Genomic DNA, 25699 nt, shown 5'->3' on the forward strand with positions numbered 1-25699 from the left:
GGGTGAAGTAAGACGAGTCTCATTACTAGTTAAAGAAAACAAAACATGAAAATGTAGGAAACAAAAAAATTGCTACATCATTGATTCCAAAATAATAGTTGTCACAGTTTGAACATGTACTAACATGACGCTGAGCCCTTCTCCGGTGCCGTGGAAAGCAATCACCCCCTGCAGCCATCTTGCCCCTGGGACTAGGTCCAAGCACTGACGTCGAGATCATCAGATGGCCCCTCGGAGCGCTGATCCGGGGCAAACGTTTTGAACGTGACTATCATATTAATTAACAACACAGATGTGACCAAGAGATGGATGAAGGCTGTTTAAGCAGAAACCAGCCCGTTCAGGCCTATTTAGGCAACAAGATTGAAGGCTTTAATTGGACAGGGGCGTTATCGTTCAAAATATACCACAATAACCTTGTAAATTTAAGGCTTTTTGTTATTCTGCTGGCGTCTTATCCTGGGCTGGTTCTAATGACGACACGTACACTACGTTAAACTGGATTGTGGTAACAGATAATGAATGCAATGCGGACACACGGAGGCTATTACGCCACATTCAGCAATATTCCAGCTATAACAATGAGGCATGTTAATAAATGATTCCGTCGAGACGTACAAACAGTTATTAGCATGGGTAACAGCCACAAAATGTGATGCCATGGAATATGCCATGTTACACATTGTAAACATTCCTTTTAGTCGCCTGTAACGATAAGCACCGGGTGACGGGATGATTATCCTCATGAGCGGTGCTTATAAATGAAGTTGATGAACGACAATAACAGTTACCAAGGATTGTACCTGCTCTATAATTTTTCATGTGTAGTTTACACGATATACAGCTGTTCCACTGGACGAGGAGAGGCCAATCATACAACAGAGAAACGAAGTTCATAAGCCGGTGAACGACACTTTTTGACATTCTGACATGTATCCCGAGACTGACAACTTCCACATTTTTTGGGAACCCCTGGGAATTCACCAACACGAATAAATCCGGAAACATTGTTTCTAATCAATCTTGAACTCAGCGTTTTAGCTTACATTGAGAAAAGTTTGAGAGTTTGACTGCAGGCCTGTGCAAGAATATCCTCGCTACGGCCCATCCGATTGAACGTAACGAAGAGACACCCAAACTATTAACTCGATCCATGCATAGACTTACAGAGGCGGTCTACATCCTTCTGTGAATTTACTGCAGTATTTACTTCACTCATTTTCTTAAACACCTTTCAGTGATCGGCCAACTGATTAATGATGACTGACACTGGTAATCGCCACAGGTTCTTTTAACAACTTCGGAAATCACTCCCGTTACATTGATCGTGCGGCCATTTTGACTCCCTGTCCTTTGTATCACGACGCGATGTCACTGTGACTGAGATAGTTCCTAATAGATCTTTCTTATCTAATAACGATATTATTAACATCTATTGGTCGTAAACAATACAAAAGATGTTAATGTTTCTGTACAGCAATTTAAGGATACATAAGCTCACGCTACCTCTCTTTTCAAGGTTTTTCATCCGCTATGCAGTTCGTTGCTGTTTGTCGGTAAGTGTAAACATGAGATTACACGTATTAAATGAAATTGTGTATACAGCCTTCAAGGTATAAATTAGTGGTTTTAATTTATAAGAATTCACATTCACTTTGTGTGAGTTCATTGGAGTATGAACCTTCATAGAGTCATGGCCAAGCACTGTATGGCCGTCGTCGCGGTGAAATTCAGTTCTTGAGTAAATATTTATGGCTGATACGAAACACGTGTTTGACAGGTGGTTTACTTGTTGACAAAAACTGTTAATGATTAATGATTTGAAACTATAAAGATCCCTCAATCTTCTTGAAGATGTCTTTTATCAGAGCATTTTGGTACGATTGATGACAGCTGGCAGACCAAGTGTATCTTGAAGGCAATGAGTTGCTGATAAATTGACGGTTCTGCAAGGCAATGAGTTGCTGATAAAACACACTGCTACTCCCATGCCAATGCATCTTGATTTAAGTATTTAAAAAATGAGATATTTACCACAACCGTCGTTGTCGTGTGTAAACACCGTCGCCGAAACCACTCCAACGCCGCTGTTGACCCGTCTTATAATGTTCCTTTGAAGTTGTTTACCATCCGATCAATCTTTTACTCCATAAGTGCCATCAGTAGAACAACCTCGCCTTTCACCAAAAACACCCAAAAGGACGCTGCCAAGGTTTTTGTACATATCGTCAATGCATCATTCGTTTTCAATTTATAATCAGTGACAACTGCAACATGTCGCACGTGACATTTCCATGCTCGTCATGATTCTCTTCACGTTCCTTTAATCCATGAGCATCGTTTGACAGAGTAATGCATCTTTTATGAAATCGAGAATATTCGCCTCGTGTAACGACGGGAGCACTTTCATTTATCCTATTTGGTTTCATTTATAAGAGCATCTGCGTTTCCTGAATACATAATATTCCCCGATGGCATTACCGGCATTATTATACCACAGTGAGAATATTTCTTTATTTTATTGTGTCGTGAACACTGTGACTAATGGAAGATTTCAAAAATATTATAATGACAGAGAACCAGAGAACATCCCTGTGCTGTATTCAGTCTTGTCTACCTCAACAATGCACCAGCAGTGATTTCGTTAAGTACAATGTAGAATAACAGCGAATATGGAAACCGGCGATAAAGTAATACTTACGATGCTCTGTAGGTCTATGCCTTTAGAATAAGCGTCAAAACCCTTTCCATAATCATAAGAACTCTCTGCTAAAAGCAAAGTCCATGGACTTAATGTTTGTCACTGGTACGTCAAATTTGAAAATGTCCTCAACATGTCTACCATAAAACCCTTTAAAAGTTGACTATAGGAAAGTTCAGGTCATCCCTCTTACCATACCGGCTAGTGGAAACTGTTTTGTCACGCTGAATTTCGTTGCATAGATCAAAATATGGAAACAGATAAGGCGGTTGCGCGGGTCTCGTTTAAGTCTAGCTTAGTAGGTTAAACCAGTGCAAGGGAATTGGCCGTTTGACCATTATTGAACGATATCAGATCGTCGTTGGCATCAACCCAAGCTCCACGCTCGGCGCTAGAATATTTGCATGCAAATGTTTGAACCGTTTCATTCAATCGGGTACTCATGATCTGATACTACTTTCTATACCGTAATGCATACTTTCCGTATGCAGAAACAATAGTTTACCACGGAATCGATAACTAAGCGTATACGTATACGATCATACAGACGAGACGTGTTTTGCTTCATGTAGTCCTGGTTACAATAGAAAGAAAAAGAGTGAACACCTTGCGAAGTAACAGAAACATACGTTACAGTACATGTAATACAATTCGATGCAAAAATATTTGAGTGAAAAACGAGAGATTTAGTCTCTCTTGCCATAAGGCATTTATGCTTGGCAAAATGCAAGAGGTTATGTTGATATGATGCGAAGTGAGCGATAATATTTCGTGGTCAGCTTGAGTCTTGGTCCTTGTAAAGCTTCTTCAAACTCTGTAATAAAATATCACTTGGATGCACCACGTTATGAGGTGATGGAATCGTTCCTGTTGAGGCATATACTCTCACACAAGACGCCGTCTAACTGCCACTTTCACAACCACCTGCTTCATCCCCACTACTTTGGGAAGTTTGCCTTATTACCAGTACTGTGAAGCCACTGTGTTGGATATTCAAGATTCGTCACGAGAAGGAGCAATTGTCCTCTTGAATGTCCAAGCCATGGCTACACATGGACACGCTCCGTCTTCATTGTTTGTCAACTCTTGCTTGAGTCGACGAGCAGACACCTGACACAAGTGTAGCAACACAATAGCATTAGACCTATAGCAATCATCAGCGCAATGATTATATGACAGATGACAAGTTGCCAGAACGAGAACAGGAACACTGTTCTTTCACACCAGTTCCTTGGTTCGTGCAAGGGCGCGGAGAAATGGGGCTTCCATATACCCACCACCCAGTAATGCCCGAACACGAACCAAATTGTCAAAAATATATTTAATGCTATGTTCGTCATGCGCGTCATGGTGACGAGGTCTTCGTCATCGTGAAGGTCAGTTACCTCTTTGTGCCGTCTCACTTGCTTCCATAATAAGAAAATTAGTTTTAGAATGCCGAAACATCCACCGACGACTAAGTAGATTGGAAGCTTGGGTTCTCGTGGACAGTCGTGGAGATAATTCACACCTAATAACGAAGAAGGAAAATTGAGATAATTAGATTGACCATATCCTAGAGCGACATTCCCCATCCAGCTCAGTTTCTGGTTAAATGCTTGGTGGAAAGGGATGCCAAAACGTATGCCAAAGTTCTAATAATGTAATGGAATATCACATAAGCTTACATCCTATATCCTATTTTCAACCTGTTCGCAAGTTCTTCAGAGGTGTCCACTGACTTATTTTTTTCCTAACTGAAGTGTGTTGTTCTGAGGTGTCCGCTAACCTATTATTTTCCTTACTGAAGTGTGTTCATCAGAGGTGTCCGCTAACCAATTATTTTCCTAACTGAAGTGTGTTGTTCTGAGGTGTCCGCTTACCTATTAGTTTCCTAACTAAAGTGTGTTGTGCTGAGGTGTCCGCTTACCTATTATTTTCCTAACTGAAGTATTTTTTCTGAGGTGTCCACTTAACTACTATTGTCCTAACTAATATATATCATCTATTACCTATTTTTTTCTTAACTAAAGTGTGTTGTTCAGAGGCGTCCGCTTACCTTTTTTTTTCCTAACTGAAGTGTGTTGTTCTGTGGTGTCCGCTTACCTATTATTTTCCTAACTGAAGTGTGTTGTTCTGTGGTGTCCGCTTACCTATTATTTTCCTAACTGAAGTGTGTTGTTCAGAGGTGTCCGCTTACCTATTATTTTCCCAACTGACGTCTGATGTTCTGAGGTGTCCGCTTACCTATTATTTTCCTAACTGAAGTGTGTTGTTCTGTGGTGTCCGCTTACCTATTATTTTCCTAACTGAAGTGTGTTGTTCTGTGGTGTCCGCTTACCTATTATTTTCCTAACTGAAGTGTGTTGTTCAGAGGTGTCCGCTTACCTATTATCTTCCCAACTGACGTTTGATGTTCTGAGGTGTCCGCTTACCTATTATTTTCCTAACTGAAGTGTGTTGTTCTGTGGTGTCCGCTTACCTATTATTTTCCTAACTGAAGTGTGCTGTTCAGAGGTGTCCGCTTACCTATTATTTTCCCAACTGACGTTTGATGTTCTGAGGTGTCCGCTTACCTATTATTTTCCTAACTGAAGTGTGTTGTTCTGTGGTGTCCGCTTACCTATTATTTTCCTAACTGAAGTGTGTTGTTCAGAGGTGTCCGCTTACCTATTATTTTCCCAACTGAAGTTGGTTGTTCAGAGGTGTCCACTGACATATTATTTAATTAACTAAAGTATGTTGTTAAGAGGTGTCCGCTTACCTATTATTTTCCTGACTATAGTCTATGGTTCTCAGTTGTCCACTGACTGAAGTGTGTTGTTCAGAGGTGTCCGCTTGCATATTATTTTCCTAACTGAAATGTGTTGTTCTTAGGTGTCCACTGACATATCATTTAACTAACTAAAGTATGTTTTCTGAGGTGTCCGCTTACCTATTATTTTCCTAACTAAAGTGTTTTTGTTCAGAGGTGTCTGCTTACCTACTTTTTTCCTAACTGAAGAATTTTTTTCTGAGGTGTCCACTTACATACTTTTGTCCTAACTAACGTATATTGTTCAGAGGTGTCCACTTACCTACTATTGTCCTTAGTAACGTTTATTGTTCAGAGGTGTCCGCTTACCTACTATTGTCCTTACTAACGTTAATTGTTCAGAAGTGTCCGCTTACCTATTATTTTCCTGACTATAGTATGTTGTTCTGAGGTGTCCGTCTACCTTCTATTTTCCTAAATAAAGTGTGTATTTCTGAGGTGTCCACTTACGTATTATTTTCCTAACTAAAGTGTGTTGTTCTGAGGTGCCCACTTACCTACTATTGTCCTAACTAACGTTTATTGTTCAGAGGTGTCCACTTACCAACTATTGTCCTAACATATGTTGTTCAGATGTGACCACTTACCTATTATTTTCCTAACATCTGTTTTTCAGAGCTGTCTACTTACCAATTATGGGTCAAATATACTGAACCAAAAAGTTAGGGATCATGAAATATTTTTACATGTGAAATATGACATCTTGTGCACAGGCCTCACAACAAAACATATCCCCTATGGTATCCATGACCCCTACTATTTGTTTCAGTATATATAATCCTGCTGTGCAGTGGTGAAACGTTACCGAGCATTGTCTTATCAATACCCTGTTGTATAGAAGATGACACCCTCTTTTAACCACGATCTGTCAATAAGACGTATTCGCTGTCCAAGTGAAAGTCCACCCCAAGGATCTGTTGTACAGAGGTTGCCACGTACCTATTGTTGTCATGACTAACGGCAAGGCGAGCAGAATCACAAGGAAAACGGTCACTGGCCCTGAAACGAACAATCGCATGCATGTGAACCATCAAGAATAGCAGTCAAATTACAAGCATCGCGCTTTGGACAAACCTTTTAGTGTCTGTTTAATTGTGTGAGTGGCATGTGATACCGATAGGCCAGAACATGCTGACTCTTTACACGAACGGTTGGTGTCATCACTGATTTTCAGTGATCCATTCATATATTTTCACTGCTATTTTACCTTTTACGCCCAATGGAATCTGTTTCGGCAGCCAATAGACGTAGATTTTTCTATGGCGTTGAGGTTTCCTATTTACAGTGCTGTCCATGTGGACATCCTTGAGCGTTTCTTTTCTCCAAATGTCAAACCTCATCACTTTGGTCGTTATAAGTGTCACCAAAGGCTGAACGAATACCAATGAACTTTTGATTTGGTTCATACGTTTCATATTATTAACAAAATGCTTGTTCCATTCCCGAGGTGAGTGAGTGAGTGAGTGAGTGAGTGAGAGAGTGATTTCAGTTATATCACGGCATGTCATCTTGATGAGTGGGGAATGCCATTAATCTCTCATTAAAACAAATAAACCATGTGTATTTTCTTTAATGTTTCTGCTGTATGAACATATAGATACGATCTTGTTAACAACTTCTTTATATTTTCCCATCTTCCAAAATTAAATTAAATGCATATTTTGTCCGGCATCGATCGATTGCCTGGTAACGGAGACCCGAGCTGTAAAACAAGACAGTACCGATGCTGGCAGAAAACGTTTGAAGAATGCGTCATTTACATGTTCAGTTATATGAGCATCAGAACAAGAAGAACTCAGTTCCAGACTTGAGATGGGTGGGGGTCATGTTTAATGGCAAATGTATAATGTACTTTAACGTGGACGTGATGTCCATGAGTCTGACAAAAGATGAAGACTAAATGTATCATAAGCTTCAGTCCTCAGGGGCTGCAGATATAACCAGTAACAAACACCACCGTTTCTTTCTTTTTCATGTCTCCAACCTCCATGCATCTTTAAGAAATACCAACACGTCAACGATGACACAGATATCTTACTGGCAGAAGGTGGATGAACACTATATTTCACCAGATAGTCGCAAGTACTGGCGTACATCATATAATTCAAAGAAGTAGAGTGAGTGAGTGAGTTTGGTTTTACGCTGCTTTTAACAGTATTCCAGTTATATCACGGCGTGTCTGCTTAATGTGGGAGGAAAGCCCAAAGTGATGCAGGTCTCAGACGTTTACCACTTCGGTGAAACCCACGAGCACGGGTATGGTGCTGACAAACCTAGAAACATAATCGGGGCGAACCGGGGTTGGTACCCACAATCATAAGTTTCTGGCGTGTCCAAGGGACGCAACTCTGCACAGCAAATCGCGGGGGCTTAGACGACTGGGCCACCCGTGCCCCCTAAAGAAGTAGAGGATAGCAGTGAAACAACTACATTTCATTGCAAATGAGCATCAATGTAATCAGATAATGAATTTCGCCATTCAGTTTTTAATATAAGTATGTCGCTTTATACCAAAAAATGAATATGTTTAGTCATAAATTTACAGAAGGATACGATTGAAAAATTAATATCAATGACGAAATATGTCGAAATAGTGATTTATGTTTTTTTTCCAAATGAATAAATGCCGAATTTGCGAGCGTCATGAATGCAAATACCTACAGTCAAGATGATCGTCAACTGTCAACGGACACATCTCGGATGACGAGAACTGGCATTAAAATCATCATTGTTTCATTGTTCAGTTCACCATGCGCCGAAAAAAGTTTTATTTAGGAAGTAAACGACTCGTGGTCGTTGTTTATCGTACAATAAAACACTACAGGGAGAATACAACGACCACGAGTCGTTTGTTTCTTACATGAGATGTCAACGTTATGTACAGCCCCTTAAAGGATGTTGATAAAATGTACAAGCTTTTAATATATTTGCCCAAATTGTCATAATGATGACTCCCTGAATAGAATCCGACCTCGGAAATGTCTGACAAGTTTATTTTACGAACAGATGGGTTAGTTTCGGGGTTTCCCGCATATTCTCACAACCCTCTCGTCGATTATCTGTACCTTTCTCCTAATACCGATTGCCATATCTCTTCCACTTTGGGATGCGATCGTTCGGCCCATGCATTTTACTGCTTGACCCAACAATATCTATTGGGAACAACTCACTGGACACTTCCCTCTAAAAAATAACGTCATCCAGTTTACGACGTCATCAAGTTGAGAGCGTATGTTCGCATCTCCAGACGTCATGATAGAAAAATATTTTATCGTGACATACACCACGCTTCGATCTTTATTGTTCATCGCGATTTGACCGCCTCCGTGGTCTAGTGGAAGACCGTCCCCCCGGAGAGCGAAAGGTCCGGTGTTCGATCCCCGGCCGCGTCATACCAAAAGACGTTAAAAAATGGCACTTGTTACCTGTCTGGCGCTCGGCATTCAGGAGCTAAAACAAGGACTGGTCGGCTCGGAGTCAGTATACTGTGTCTGGGTGGGGTATTCATGCTAAACTGCAGCATGGTATCTCAGTGTGATAGCACTATAAAATCTGTATCAGTCCCGACTAGTATGCTAGTATGAGCTAACACACACACACACACACACACACACACACACACACACACACACACACACACACACACACACACGTGTCTGCACATCGCTATATAAGTGCAATAATCTTGGACACGACGTTAAACCACATTTCACCACACCACCTCTTTGCGATTTATCGCTTAGTTATCTTAAACGGTAATGTTGCGGTGTTGCCCTCATTCTGAATAACATGTCTGTCTGTCAGTGTCACCGTAAAGGTTGAACGTACATCATGTGTCAAGAAGTAGTTAAGATTGTTATAGAAGCTATACGAAACCTTAATGTTGGTATCAAGTAAACGCGTGTTACGTGAACAATGTCTGAGTACGTCATGATCATGCACGTTATATTGGCTAACGGCTTATGACCCGTTACGGAACACATGTAATATATCACGCGTTTCTATATTCTGTTATTCTCTTCACATTGTTCTAATACTTATTAACGTTATATGATGATACGTTTACGGGGGCGGGGAGGGTGGGGGGGGGGGTCTCTGGCGTTGACGTTTTATATTTATGTATTTAAAGCGACAAAATCAAAGGACATCTTTACTGAAGGCAAGGGCCATTTTACGATTGCGACTTTATCACGAGCATGTGCATTTGAGTTAGTATCAAATAGTTTGTGTGTTTGTTATTTTCACAGCACTCAGCAATATCCCAGCTATATGGCGGTCTGTATATAATCGAGTCTGGATCAGACAATGCAGTAATTGACGTCATGAGCATCGATCCACTCACTTGGGATACGATTTTATGCATCAACTAAGTCAGCGAGCCTGACCACACGATCCCGTTATTCGCTTCTTACAACAAGCGTGAGTTGCTGAAGACCTATTCTCCATCCGGATCTTCACAGGTCAGAATCAAATAGTGATGATACCAGGTGTTCGCGAAAAGGTGAGCGTATGCTGCCCCTTGATGGCACTCGTTACCCGTAAAATAAACTCACGTTGAAGCTTAAGGCTGGATAAACCTTTGTGAATATAAGATAGTCTGTCGTTCCCTATGCCTGCCCATGTACAATAGGGTGCGTTGTCATTATAAACGTGTTAAGTCATGTATTATTTTCACACATTTAACAAGACAAGTTTTAACACAAACCACACATCTCTTACCACAAGCTACAGTTAAAGGGATAGGCTGAGTTCGATTGACCACACGGGTACAATAATTTTGTGTCTTCTACCATGATATGACTGTAAATAGGTGTAAAATTACTTTTCATTTACGAACTGATTGTCTATTATCATGATCGGATTCATTCTACGTGCAAACACGTACAAAGGCAAGTCAATTGTTCACGCGAAAAAACAAGGCAACAAACCGCAAATGTCAAAATAAGGAATTGCTTCGGACATTATGTTTGTCACTGCTTCGGACATTATGTTTGTCACTGGCGCGTCAAATTTGGAAATGTAATTTGCACGGAACGCCCGTAGTGCTGCATGTCTCACGCGTAAAGTGATGCAGGTCTTACGTGTGAAGTGACTTACGTCCTTTGAGTAAACGTTAACCACTTTGGTGAAACTCAGAGAAGCAAAGGCCAAAATATGAGCGAAACCGACATCAAACGATTATTATGAAAAATATTTATAAAAGAATTTGTACTGTGATTTCCTGTAGCAAATTTGTCTGTGTGACTGCACGTGAGGCTAGTATTGGACATAATGCCCTTGACATTGTGACAAAATGACACCAATTGTGATATACAGGTATCAAGTTTGATATACAATATACTTAAATTCATGAAATAACGACATTGCCTTACTGAAGTATTTAAATAATAATGCATTGGACTGATGGTGCATGAGTGTTGCATAGCGTCAACATGGTGTTTCAAATGTAAACGTCACAAATCGAGTGAATGACTATGTTTTTTCGCAATATTTCGCAATATTTCATCAATATCACTTCGGAGGAGATCACAACACGTTCACACATTGTACCCATGTGGGGAATCGAACGGGAGCATTCGGCATGACGAACGAACGCTTTTGCCACGAGCCTACCCCACCAACCCCTTAAAAATGAACATTTCAGTCCATCAAAATGGTGGTGGTGAAAGATGATTGCACGTTTATAGAGACATGCATGCACGTGTGTGTGTATGTGTGGCTGTTTGCACTAGTCTGGACTAATGCCGGTTTTATAGTGCTTAGCCACTGAAATACCATGCCGCAGTTTAACATGGATACCCTACTTAGACACTATAAACTGACTCCGAACCGACCAGTCCATGTTTCACGCCCTTAATGCCGAGCGCCAGACAGGGTAACAACAAGTGCCATCTCCTAATTACCTCTTTTGGTATGTATTGCTGTTTTGGGATCGAACCACAGACCTTCCGCTCTCCAGGCAGACATTCTGTCCACTACACTAAGGAGGCAGCCCGATTAAAATGTGTTTCTGATGGCGAATATAATATTTAACATTCATTACAAGTGACATATTTACAGGGAAGTGTTCCTTTTAAAGCCCCGATCCTTGACCAGAGAGTTCCAATCCCTTTTGACCATCAGCCAACAAGGCACCTAAATGTACCTACATTTCCAATTCCGAGGTAACATTCCTGGTAATAAAACTAGGCATCCTAAAACCATATTCTAGAATTTGTCAATACATAGACATTTCCCAAGCAACGCGTGACGCATATGTCTTCCGATGACGTAATTAATAAGCGATGTTGCGCTATTTTGACGTCACACTATTTAAGATTGTGTCTGTGTATTCAAGCATGGCGTCATTTGCCTTGTAACCTTGTATGTTAATCTGTGCAGATACTTCTGAGACATGTGGCCAAGAATTGGTGTCTACGTGCATCAATACATTAATCGTGTATGAACGACCTAGGTAATTACACTAAAACGTCAAAGGAAAAGTGCTGCATCAAAGTTTAAAGCCAGTAATACATTTACACGTTTACATGTACTACACGTAGACATCACACGTTGCCGAGGAATACCGTCTGTGTACAGAGGCGCGTGGAAAATGTTTCAGACAAGAGTAAAATGCATTGCTGTTTATAAAGTGAAGTACTCACAGGCTCCGCCTAACAGAGAGAAGGCACGATGAAGAAATTCGCAAGGGCCTCTTGACTCGAGACCCGCCTCACAAATCCCACTGACTACAGAAAAAGGTGGTTCTTGCTCTTCTACTTCCGGCCACACAACAGTACTGTCATAAAATACTTTTTCCGGCGGTTGGGTTTGCTGAAAAGAAATGAATCAATCTTTACATCTGATTGTTAAGACACGTGATGGGTGAAGCTTTCAAAGTAGACATGTGGAGGGTATTTCCTTTTTTTACGAATCAGTGACACATAGATGCAAATCACTATTTTGACCTGTATTTTTCCCGTGTTCTTATCAGGTGAACAATTGACTTGCCTTTGCATGTGTTTGTGACGGGTGACTGACTTGTGATTTCCTGGTGATTCATAAACACGTGCTCATAGTCGGAATCGTACAATGGAATTGTACAATGTTTTTTTCACATTTATTCATGTGACATCTTACAATAATTTGCATACAATAAGTTTAAAGGTAGCAATTGGACGTTCATCCCAAGTGCTCCTTAGCCCCACGACGAGGGTTACATTATGGTGCTATATTTTAACGTCACGTTTGCATTCTGCATTTCTAACCAGCACTTCCGAGATGATATGTGTGCAGATTGATTGATATCGTAATACATATTTCTAACCAACACGTTCGCGATAACACGTGTGCAGATTAATAAATGCTTAGGTGTATTGAATGTGTTCAAAGGTCGATGTTTTGGGGACTAGGGTGACACACAAACTTGAGAAATGATGCAATTGGTGCATGTGGACATACATATTAGGGTTTCAATAGCTGGCACTGGTGCATGTTTTGCATAGCTAAATCGAGCCCTGTATGTGCAAACAAATTAATGTCGTGATTACACATTGCCAACCAATTCGTCCCAGATAACATGTGTGTAGACTAATTAATATCGTAAATCCCATGTCCAACCAACAGGTCCGACATAACATGTGTGCAGACTAATAATGTAATTACACATTTCCAACCAATACGTCCCAGATGACATATCTGTAGACTAATTAATGTCGTAAAACCCATTTCCAACCAACAGGTCCGACATAACATGTGTGCAGACTAATAATGTAATTACACATTTCCAACCAATACGTCCCAGATGACATATCTGTAGACTAATTAATGTCGTAAAGACCATTTCCAACCAACAGGTCCGACATAACATGTGTGCAGACTAATAATGTCGTGAAACCCATTTCCAACCAATAGGTCACACATAATATGAGTGCAGACAAATGATGTCGTAATTACACATATCCAACCAATACATCCCAGATGACATGTGTGTGGATTAATGAATGCTATAATGTGCATTCTGTGTTTCTTTTTGCTGCCGCCTTATTCAGTAGGAACGTAAATGGTAAAGTTGGATATCATCAGATATCATTGGATATAAATGTACTTTTTTACTCCTTAATAATATGAATTGATTGAATGAGGTTTAACACACATATCACGACACGTGATTTCTGATCCAGACGTAATTATTTACAGATCGCCGTCATATAGCCAGACCATTATCGCGTTCGGCGTTAACCATCACACAAACAAACAACGTATTCATCTTGGGAATAGAACTTGATTCGAAGTCGTGACAAGCAGCCGAACAAACCACTAGGCCAAACCTAAGTGCTGGACAAATAATAAAATAATAATTGTACTGGAATGTGAGATGCACACCGCGAGCGTAAATCGTAACCAAACATTTAAAATGATCATGTACTCAACATGAATACGTAGACTGCTCGATCATCAACCTAAACCCCAAAACTTGTTAATCCCGGCGACATGGAATTTTATGCTGTCGAATTAATGATCACCACATTATATACCTATTTTGGAAACGGTCAAGAACAGTTGCAATGCAAGCATTGCATTCTTGTCAAAAACAACGCTGATTGAATTAATAAAGTTGACAAGGCCCCAACTCTTGACGCCCAGAGATGCAATAGACACCAGCAATCTCCAACATGGGAACTCCCCTCAGACTTCCTTATGCCGGCGTGCATGGGGTCAGTTAGATGATGCCGGGTACAATACATATCTTTGATATGCTGTTCATTTATTTTTATTTTCTTTATCATCTATGAAATTGTCACCTTGCCAGTTGTGTCGGTATGCATATCTTACTTCCTATTAATATGGGTTTGAGAGCATATCTAACACTAACCAGAATATAACTTAATCATAGATAGATATTTATATCTTTGGAAATTGCTGGTGTATACATTTCTATATCGATATTATGAGTATTTATATTTATTTAAAATGTATGATTGAACCAGACGTGACAAATGTGAACAAAATAGAATAATTGTGATTTTTGACAGTAGTGCCCTTTTCCCTTATTTCTCATACTTTTTAAAGAAGGCTGTATAGAATATGAAACAATAGTAATTGAATGCAATCGCCATTTATGATTCTGTTGTCAATATCTACAAATCAAGTAGATTACGACGTCGAAGGTACATTCCAGCGTCAATGTTGTCCTAACCCGAGACTCAAGCCTTCATAGGACGCAGCAATAAATATTCAGCGTCATTATTGAAGTGTCGCCTTGGTTTGTAGTGTGTCAAACAGTAACATATCCCAACAGACACCAATAGGTTGAGTATGTTGTCTATGTGATTAACGATAAAAAACATGTGTCACACTGATTGGATGCTTTTATGAAACTGGAAACACAGACGACTATTGCAAACAATTAAGAATTGAAGGTATAGGAAAAAGCTACCCAACATATATGACTGAATGCTACCAGTGGTTTAGCACATGCATTTGCAATGCATGACAAGAAACAGTCAATGTAGGTATAAAATGGTTCATTCCAGATGCACACTTTGAAGTTGAAAATGCGAAATTTACCTACTCATAAGAAATGCCCGCCCAAAGCAGAGTCGATTGCACGTGTGTGAGCATGAGCATGTGTCTTTGCACGTGTGTGAGCATGAGCATGTGTCTTTGCACGTCCTTCATATTACCCGTTTTCGTACTAGATGGGTTGTTGGGTAGTCTAGTGCTTAAAGCATTCGCTCGTCACGTCGAAGGTTTAGGGTCGATTCCCCACAAGGGTAAATTGTGTGAAGCCGGTGTCCTCGCCCTGATGTTGCTGGAGTAAAGCGGCGGTAAGTCAAGCCCACTCACTCATACGGTTGAAGATTGCACAACTCGACTCGGGGGACTCGCAACTCTTCACGTCATGTGGTTACATTCCAGTGATCAATACACCAAGTTTCGGGACTACAGGACTGTGATCCCTGATGTTATATCCTATATCCGTGGTCGTATTCCTGTTCATCTACCACAGTTCAGAAATAAAACGAAATCAGCATTTTCTTTCAATTTTACTAACTTGAAGAAACTGCCGCCCCTTGCAGTTAACGAAGCTCAGCTCCGGTTCTGCTGGATGTCCAGTCACATTTGTACCAGGAAACAAGAGAGGGGTCTCGAAATCCCATTATACATAAGAACAAGACTGCTTTGGTCGGAAACGAACATGGAAATCCCTTTTTAGCTCGCAATACTATAAAGTAGGGTTTCCTCGTGAGGAAATTGACGTCACCCGTTTCTGTCTTTCAGCGGAGATTAATTCTTGGCCGTACTTGATGGTCACTGGTTCAACTTCCGGCGAATAACGCACTCTTTGTATTGATTCCGCATCATATTGACAATTGGGCGAGAAAACATAAACCTCTTCACGACTGTGAGAAGGTTTCGAAATTGAACTCCAGACACGTTGAGAAAGAAACATTTTGTTGAGAGCAGGATAATTCCCTTTGATACAACCACCGAGCCCTGGAGATCAAACAATATTGGATGCATTGCTCGATCCGTACTTTGTACCACGCGGTCTAAGACACCTTCAAATATTCAATAATGTCAGTGTCTTCTATATAACATTACACAGTGCCTTTGCATCACCATAAATCCGTTCCTGTCGACTGGTTATTAAAGATTTACAATAAACAAGCACTAATTTAGTACTGTTCTCAACACTTGGCACTTTCACCAACGTCCGCTATTGATATTTAACAGAATTAAAAACTCACAGCAATTACCCGAATGAATTACGCGAAGCTGATAAAGATTCATGGACAAATATTCACGAGTTATTACGGTGATAACATCTCAAAATACCATTTTGTTTCAGATTTTTTAATTTGATTCCCAATATAACGCTATCTTTTTAGTTCATGGTTATTTTATGAGGTCGATACCGCCAGACCTCATTTAATTACCGTTTTATTCTACGACCGGTAACACTTCGTAAAAGATAATGACATTGATTTATTCTTTTCTTTCACTTAATATTTCGTAACCGTCTCTTGCCAAGTTCAAAACGAAGCAAGTGAAAATACAAGAGAGGACTATGTCCGAGAGCCACGTGAAACGGGCGTTGTTTGGAATACAAACAAGACGATGATGTGGATTAATCTTTGGCAATTTCCACATGGCTAAGGTAATGTTCCCTTCTGTGACATGTGTTGGTAAATTAAATTAGCCCCTGGAATTACAACGTCTTGTATGTTCTTCACAGCGTAAACAACATGTGATGATGTTTTTGGGCATGTTCAGTAAGCTTAACATTCTGACTGCAACACTGGGCGTAATTATAGACGTGACACACAGACTAAACCTGTGGGCTATACGACATAAACATGATACCGTTTTCTCAGGGCTACGTTTTTTGCTACGGGTAAAATCCAAGTTGACAAATAAAAATAAAGGCAATTTGAAGTTGCCAAAACATTGTTCAGAAAAAAACCCATAATGGTATTCTCTAATTGGAAGGAAATGGAGTTTGGTTGAAAGTTCATATGTGGGATAATATGGAATGAGTCAGTTTGGTTTAAACAATTAAACAAAAACAATTAAGTTACATCACTGCTTGCGGAAGGAAAGTTAAAAGTGATGCAGGACCTAGACGTTTACATCTTTGGTGAAACCAACGAGAACGGGTGTTGTGCTGACAATCCTACAAATGTAATCAAAGGAATTTGGGATTCGAACCCACTATCATATGTACCTGGCACACCTATGGCTACAAAACAGCCAATGCGTGATTTATTTAAAGAATTCGACCAGAGTACATGGGTGAAGTTTTTGCCCTCAATAATTAATGTATATAATTTTCATTCCTCGACATGGTGCCTAATTTCCATGACCTCCAAGGCAAGAAATGACAACCATTAAAATGAGGCCTGTCAGGTCAACTCCAGCAGAGAGTGGAGGCGTTGGTGCCCAATGATCTTTGACAGCTTATTGAGACATGCTAGCGGGAATCCTGAAAAGCTTCTCCGGAGTGGGAGTCACTGACATGATAAATGTGTCTTTTACCCACAATTTAGAATAGAATCGTGTGTGAAGGAAGTCTGGATTGTTCCGATCTTACATGATGATATATTAACGTCGTAAATTCGCGACCTTCAGTTTTGTCCGACATTACAAGAGATTTGATATTTAATATTTTCATAAACCTGTTCCAATTGACAGTCACTAAGTAAGGCATAAATTAATATTACCGACTCCCACCGACTTACAAACTTTGTGTGTTGTTTAACGCCACACTATTCCAACTATATAACGCAGGCATGTACGTAATAGTGTCGGGATAAAGCAACCCACTGATTGATATTATGAGCAATTACCCACGACGTCGGGTGCGATGGCACACAAACAACCAAGTCACCGAGTCTAACCATTCGATCCATTAGGCCGCCTCTTAAGACAGACAAATCAAATTGGGGACCAATTCAGACCCGAAATCCCCACGGGAACATACTGACTCACTCACTCACTCTCCATCAATGCTTGTTCTAAGAAGGAATCCATACCGTTATCGTCAATACGATGGTTAGTTGGTTTGTTGCTTAAGGCTGCACTCAGCAATATTCCAGCTATATGACGGCGGTCTGTAAATAATCGAGTCTGGACCAGACAATCCAGTGATTGATATCATGAGCATCGATCCACGCAATTGGGATCGATTGCATGCATCAACCAAGTCAGCGAGCCTGACCACCCGATCCCGTTAGTCGCCCTTTACGACAAGCATAGTCGCCTTTTTACGGCAAGCATGAAGACGTATAATACCCCGGAATCTTCACGGGTCGTTAATACGATGACCAGGCGATGGGCACGGGCTCCCATTAGGCCTGTAATGACACGATTGTTCGCGAATATCAGATCTGATTAAGTACTTCACACGTATAGGTACATTGTTAAGCGAGCTAGTTCGGCTCAATGCCTTCTGAATAGTATTTCTGAACGTTTGAGGTACAATCAAGGATGCTGTTTCTTCGATAAGTTCAAAGAGCTCCAAACGGCCGTTGATCAAAAGGTATTTCATCAGAGTTACGGTGTAAGTAAAAACTTTCAAAATGTTTTATGTTAGTCGTGTCGAGGATAATATATTTCCAGAGTTGATGGATCAGTGACCAAAATGATGTCTGATACAATTTCTTATTTTGACTTTTACCATATTGTGTCTTCTATGTTTGTTCTTGTGAACACATAACTTGCCTTTGCATGTGTTTGTGACGGGTGAACTCTGGGGTTATTGTTAGGAATAATTCGATCATGAATGAATGAATTTGCAGTTAGTACCAGCCTTTTGAGCAGACCGCAGACATGCCTATGGCAGAATCTGCAACTGACAAATTATGAAATGTTGACGTACATGTTGGCGTTAAAAAAACAGGTTTGGTGGTAGATGCGTATTTTCGATCTGTTTCGGACTGTTCTTGAACAGGAAACACAATATTCAATCCCAAGAATACAAGTGGCGTGCTACTGGGTTGTTAGAGGCGGGAACCCCTCAACACGATATTGTACATCAGTCTTACGTTCATCGTCCACACTATGCAATTCCATGCACTTACAATGCAATGCCTCATCGATGGCGTGTAGACGGTCAGTAACAACTGCCCGACAAGGCAAGTATACAAGATACATCACGCATGCAATCGGTTTTCAACTGCCACTGTGACAAATCGGACCGTTCCTGGGTTCCTCTGTCATAGTTATCACGCCGCCCGAGTATACACACAAGGCCATTCGTGTTACAACTTTGGGACTCAAAAGATTTTGTGCCCATACTTTTAACTGATTAATGGTTAAAAGCATGCAGATTAATTTTCCAGGCCATAACCTTTTTTTGATAGCGTATAATTAATATATGTCATAATGGTTACTTTTATGTAGTACTTTTATTATTTTTGTATGGGGGCATTCCAGACACGAATAGGTTCCCAAAACGGGGTGTTCTGGGTCTTTGACTTCCTGATTGCGTGTCACCGTACGCCAGTGATGTGGAAGGGTGCTCATGCTTTCAGTCACTGGTTTCCCTGGTCCAGATTCGAGTATTTATACGCCGCCATGATATAGTTAGAACATTGCTGACTGCAGTTTGTTGGTTTACCATCTTTCACTCCCTCATCTACTAATAACGTCCAAGGAACCTTTAATGTTGAATATGCATATACTCCAAATGTAGATGATATTGCGTCTACTACTACTTCTTCTACTACTACTACTACTACTACTACTACTACTACTACTACTTCTACTACCACTACCATGTGAAACACTACTATTAAGGGAGGAACTACTACTACTACTACTACTACTGCTACTACTACCAGGTCAACCACTACTATTAATGGATAAACTTCTACTACTACTACTACTACTACTACTACTTCTATTACTACTATTATTACTACTACTACTACTACACATCCTGAAGCTACTTGCTTACTCTAATGAAATAAATTATGGATGCTGCGTTTCGATGTTGATTGTGACATCGTTTTCACGCTTTTACTTATAAATATGAATGGTATTTCATACAAACATGCCCTACAACAAGTAAGCTTGCAGTAGAAACATCACCCCACCCTATTCGCAAACAAAAACATTTGATCGAATCCTGTGAGCTCAAACTTGACGTTACTGCAATGAGATCAATACGCTTGCCAAAAAATACCAGACATGCATTTGTGGTTTGTGATTCCCCTTTAGTTTAGGCATGCACATTCCAACCTAAGGCTCATAAGATCTGACACGAGGCAAGATTAACGGCACTGGAAGGAATTCGTGAAATCACTCTTACAAAGCAGGCACATTGGTAACCAGGTGGAAATTAATCAGTGGCGTATCAATACATGTCTTAAAGGCGAACACGCTTGTAACGATTTGATCGACATAACGAACTTATATTTTAGTCACGGCCATGTGTTGTATATATGCTGTATATAAGCTTATAAGGAACTACGGTTATTAAGAACTAAAATAAGTGGCTCCTTAGCGTTCGTTATAACCGCTGTTAACTTCATGCTGTATATATGCTTAGAACGAACTACGGTTATAACGAAATAGAATTAGTGGTCCCTTGGACTTCGTTATAACCGTAGTTTACTGTAAAGTACATGAAGGTAGCGAGTAGACGTATATTGCATCGGGGCAATATGTGCGTTGCAAATTTGACCTAACTTGATGAAAAAAATATTTTTTGAATAAGATAATGTAGTTTATGTTGCGAGAGTACGATCAAATTAACAAGGATCGCATATTTGTTAATTTCCGAATTCATTGTCGTAATTAGTTCGAAAATGCTTTCTCAATGCCTCCACTTTATCACAAACTGTCGTTTTTAATCTATTTACAAAACCGTTCGGAACAGCAGTATATCACAACTGTGTTCTGCACAGCGTCTTCTCGTTCAAGAACCTGATTACCAACACAAACCTCCAATACATCGTCCATAGAAATGAAATACGATCAAACATCGTCTCCAATACCTTTAATAAGGGGGACAGATATTTTGTACAATACTTAAAAAAATGAACATTTCGTGAGATACATGAGGTCGGTTCACATATGATTTAGTTGATTACAAACCTATTCTGAACTGCGGGATACCACGAATGAGTTCTGCACAGTGTCTTCTTGTGCCAGAATCTGATTACCAAACCAAAGTACCAATTACATCATCGATGTAAGCGAAATATTATCAAACATCGTCTGGAATAATTATGTCTTTAAGGGGAACTTATTTTTTGCGCAAAGTTATGTCTTTTTGTGCCAGAATCCAATTACAAAAACAAAGTACCAATTATATAATCGATAAAAGTGAAGTATTATCAAGCATCGTCTAGAATAATTATACATTAAAAAGGTGCTTATTGTTGGTGCAATATATTTCGTCACATAAACGAACATCATTGAGATTTGATTTTAAAAAATAGCGTTAAAGATTGATATTGCCAACACCATATAACAAAAAAAGTATTTACATCATTGAACACACAGAGAGATGGGTTGTCGGCGATGTTGGGATTGGGCCTAGGTTAGACTGTCTGCCACTCCAGCTGCAAGAAATGGTGGTAAGTGCATTGTGCACAGTATCGTGAAATGGACGGCGGTTTCTCATCAACACGACAAATGGACGAGAAATTAGTCCCATTAATTGATTTCTTGTTTTCTAGGCAGCGGAATAAGCTGGAAAGAATCGATATCAAGTTTACACTTTCCTACCTGCAGTCAAAGTCAACTACCGGGTCGTGCTGCAAGACACAATGCCGACTGATACTGCATTGCTCGATAAACAGCAGTTTTGTGATCAAAGATTGAGTGAAATGTTGTTGAACAATTCAAGGTAGCTGGATTGATTTGTGTTGTTTGTTAGAAAAAAGGACGTACACAGGTGAAGGTAGATTTATTGACATCTTGCAAGATTGTGAAAAAGGCCGACTCACACAGACCACGCCGTCAATCAGCACATGGTACAATTAGGTTTAGATAGATTTAATACCATAATGAGATATATATTGAATGCGCTTAGTTAGGTCGGGATGACGGTTTGACATTTTAATATGATGTAGGCTGACAATAGTGGTTGATTGATAAGTCTCTATATGTCACGTGTGTTGTCAACACGTAATTTCAAGTTATAAATAATTTATATTGGAATAACGAAGGGTCATGATGATGTCTTCTTTTTTAATTTAATGCATATAAGACTATACAACGTCAACGACAGAGTGTAACCAGTCTCCATTATCCACCGAAACAGATTCAATTTGGTGTAACAGGCAAAACAGTGATGAATATTATGTGAATAGATCACTGAAAATCAGTGATAACGCCTGGTGTTCGCCCACTGGGTAAGGGTGTTTATAAACAATGAATAAACAATCAATGGGTGTTAATTTTGTTTTTCAATCTGACTAATCTATTTAATAAATAAATCCATATCAAATGCAATCCCAAAACAGATATGGGCAAGCAAATATTTCATCACATTTCTACTGAAACGATTCAAATTCGAAAGAAAATCATGAATTTCGTGCCCACATATCAAATGTTGGTGCGTCAAATTATGAAGGCGTGTGTCAATGGCACAAATGTGTGTGTTCTCTACTACATTACACATGGACACCGACAGTGGTCAATAGAAAAACGTTAAGTTGGGACAGAGAGACATATTGCCTGTCACAACATTTGGCTTCGAGCCACGTCAATAAGAGAGAACGTGGCTTTGCTATGCAGGGTAGGGGGCATTCTATATTGGTGTCATGTCCAATGCATCAAGGGATTAAACACAGAACCACTAACTCAATTTGCAAAAGAGGAGATATAAATGGCATTGGGGTGACAGATATGGACTATATTACTCAACTGCACTTTCAGGTATTTGCAAGAACCATCTGAATTGACGTGATTAATATTGATGAAACTAAAAGCTGAAGTAATCGATTATTGACAAATGACACTTATCGATCTTACGATTTAAGGAGGAGAATGTCTGAGTTCACGAAGAGGATAAAGTGCATCAAGATTTCTACTCGATACCCAGCTTCTAATCGCATTACAGACTACTACTAAAGTGATCATCACTGTCTGTGTCTCGCGATACAGTAATAAATTAGACGACTTTCAACGCAAGGCAACAGACATAGATCGAATTGTTTATCTTTAATCATACTACTCAGCTCGTGATGTATAACTATAGTCCACTGATATCTAACAGTGCATTTAAAATATGCATTTGTCTATCGGTCTACAATGTATTGCTGGGATACGGCTACACGCGGCGTAAAGTCATACACTAAGGTGTATGTATTAATAGTCTATATGTATCTGTTAGATACTATGAGTTTCTGTACACAATCGAGTTATTGCACATGCGCAGAATACGTACAGTTAACTCGGAGATCGGGAAGATAAGAAACGAGGTGAGGTGAGGTGAGGTGAGGTGAAATCGGGGTTACCGTCGTCTTCAAAATGATTACACTTGTATAGCGACGTGCATTTACGTGAGTGTATGTGGCAGCTTCTACTAGTCCGAACTAATGCCGATTTTATAGTGCGAGCTCATTGAGACACCATGCTGTATACCCCACTCAGACACAGCATACTGACTACGAACCGACCAGTCTTGTTTAAGCCCCTTAATGCCAGGCGCCAGATAGGAAGCGCCACATTTTAACGTCTTTTGGTGTGACTCGGCCGGGGATCGAACCAACGACCTTCCGCTCTCCGGGATGAAGTTCTACACTGCGGAGGCGGTCATGCAAGAATCGAATATTTTTAATGCATTTTGTCGTTAAATACCAAAAGATATGTATCTCCAAATGTCACAATCGAGTGAAATCACACTTCTGTCGAGCAGCGTTCTGTCAACCCCATGCCATCTTGCTTTTCAGAGATTGTTAACATCAATTAGAAAACACACAACATTTGAATTATCATTACTTGTCTGATATCCACTCAAAAAAATATCAACTTTGTCAGATTTGTAATGCTATTTTACAAGAACAGCTATATACCCAAATATTATAACGAGCTGAAGTGTAATCCATATGGAGTAACAATCAACTCAACCTTATTGAATAAGGTTTTCGAGTGTACCGAACTGATGTCTAGGGTGCCTTTGAGGTCGTTGTATCTAAGAATTAATTGCCTTCATCTTTCAAACCACAGACACATGAATGCGAATCGTCTATATGTACACATTTCGATTGCTAAAGAAACTGTAGTGATAAACCATGGACACGTTACACTGAGACGAATGCAAGACACTGGCAAAAAAACGACAACGTTATCTGAATGTCATGCCAAAATCTATTGATCTCGACAGCTGCACAATGTACAACGAGTTGTCATACGCGATGCAGTCTTAACACTTTCAGATGATGAGGGTAGAATATAAGTAGCTAGATACTTATATTATGTCTGTTGGTCGGTAATACAGTACTGACGTCCACAGGCAGCAAGGTACATGTACTTGGTGTATACTATTCATGAAATGGGCATTCGAAACAATGTCAGAACTCTTGATATTCAGGTTTAATTGCCAACTCATTTTATCTTTCAACCGGTGTGAGGAAATGCATTCCATATAATTGCTACATATGTTCCTTTTTGATTCCGGAACATATTTCCGCAGAAATATCAAAGGTTATATTTGTAATAGTTGTTTCTACAACGTAGTCAAGCAATGTCAATATAAGAACATTCTATTTGAAGCGTAACTGCATACGTCGTTCACTGACATTTCAAGACAATTATGTCTGCAAGAAGAAAGTTGCCTTGTAGTCATGTTTGCCAATTAGGACCTTAAACTGATCGCATATAGGATAATATATTGTATTAGTCAATACAAAACATTTCTTTTATCCGAAAACAATGATTAAAAACCCAGCGCGTTCTTTTATGTGAGAATAAATCTTATATAGGAACTAAAAGTTCAACCAGCCCTTATTAATTCAGAGTGAACATGTTTATCTAATTCTACATATGAGTAATTTGAACGTTTCCGTCCATTGTAACACTTGCAAAAACTATTCACAATTTATAAACGTACTATACATTAACTATGTTAACTATACGTTAATTACCACCTTTGTAATACAAATGCGACTATCACTTACGCTGTTGATAGATGATGCGTCAAATACCGGGTGAACAAGCAATCAATGGACATATGCTGTGAAGAGTGACTCTTACCTTATTGTGCAAATGGCAACTCTGAACCTTCAGGCCCGACACATTGGGAATCTCTAGGCAGAACGAAACACTCTTGGAGGGTGAAGGCTGAGGGGTCAGGAATACTTTACCCGTGCTACCAGGGAGCGGGGAGAGGCTGGGGACGGGTGAGGGACACGGTGAGGGACAGGGTGAGGCCGACGTGTCATGGATCGCTGGGGCAGACCCCCTCCTTGTACCACTCCTTGAGTTACTTGACGAACGTCTACGGTTCTTCCGAACTATTGTCCCAGCACGTCCCAACATGTTCACACACTGTTTAATCCAGATGTAGATTCACGATGTTATGTCAGGGATAACTAGTCCCATGTCCAGTGATGAAGACAATGTGAGACATACGTCAGTGGACGAGTAGTTTGCATGGAAAGAGCAATGCAGACAGCGCCATGTCCTCTAGCCTGTGAACTCTAGGATAGTGCAATATCAGCATATTCTAAGTGATTAATAATCCTAACGTCCACCAAGACAGT

The 25699-nt window shown here is 40.0% G+C and overlaps 1 protein-coding gene across 1 annotated transcript; it reads right to left on the reverse strand.

The window, feature by feature from the left end:
• Positions 1-2816: 2816 nt before the first annotated feature.
• Positions 2817-25492, reverse strand: LOC139450428 (transmembrane protein 272-like). Its single transcript, XM_071232124.1, has 4 exons — positions 25191-25492; positions 12140-12308; positions 6435-6494; positions 2817-4211 (listed from the first exon to the last, which is right to left on the reverse strand). The coding sequence occupies exons 1-4, from the start codon at positions 25473-25475 to the stop codon at positions 3781-3783; spliced, it is 945 nt and encodes a 314-aa protein (XP_071088225.1). The 5' UTR covers positions 25476-25492; the 3' UTR covers positions 2817-3780.
• Positions 25493-25699: the final 207 nt, after the last annotated feature.

This window comes from Haliotis cracherodii, unplaced genomic scaffold (genome assembly GCF_022045235.1).
Source record: "Haliotis cracherodii isolate W230 unplaced genomic scaffold, xgHalCrac1.p SCAF_8, whole genome shotgun sequence".
NCBI lineage: Eukaryota > Metazoa > Mollusca > Gastropoda > Lepetellida > Haliotidae > Haliotis > Haliotis cracherodii.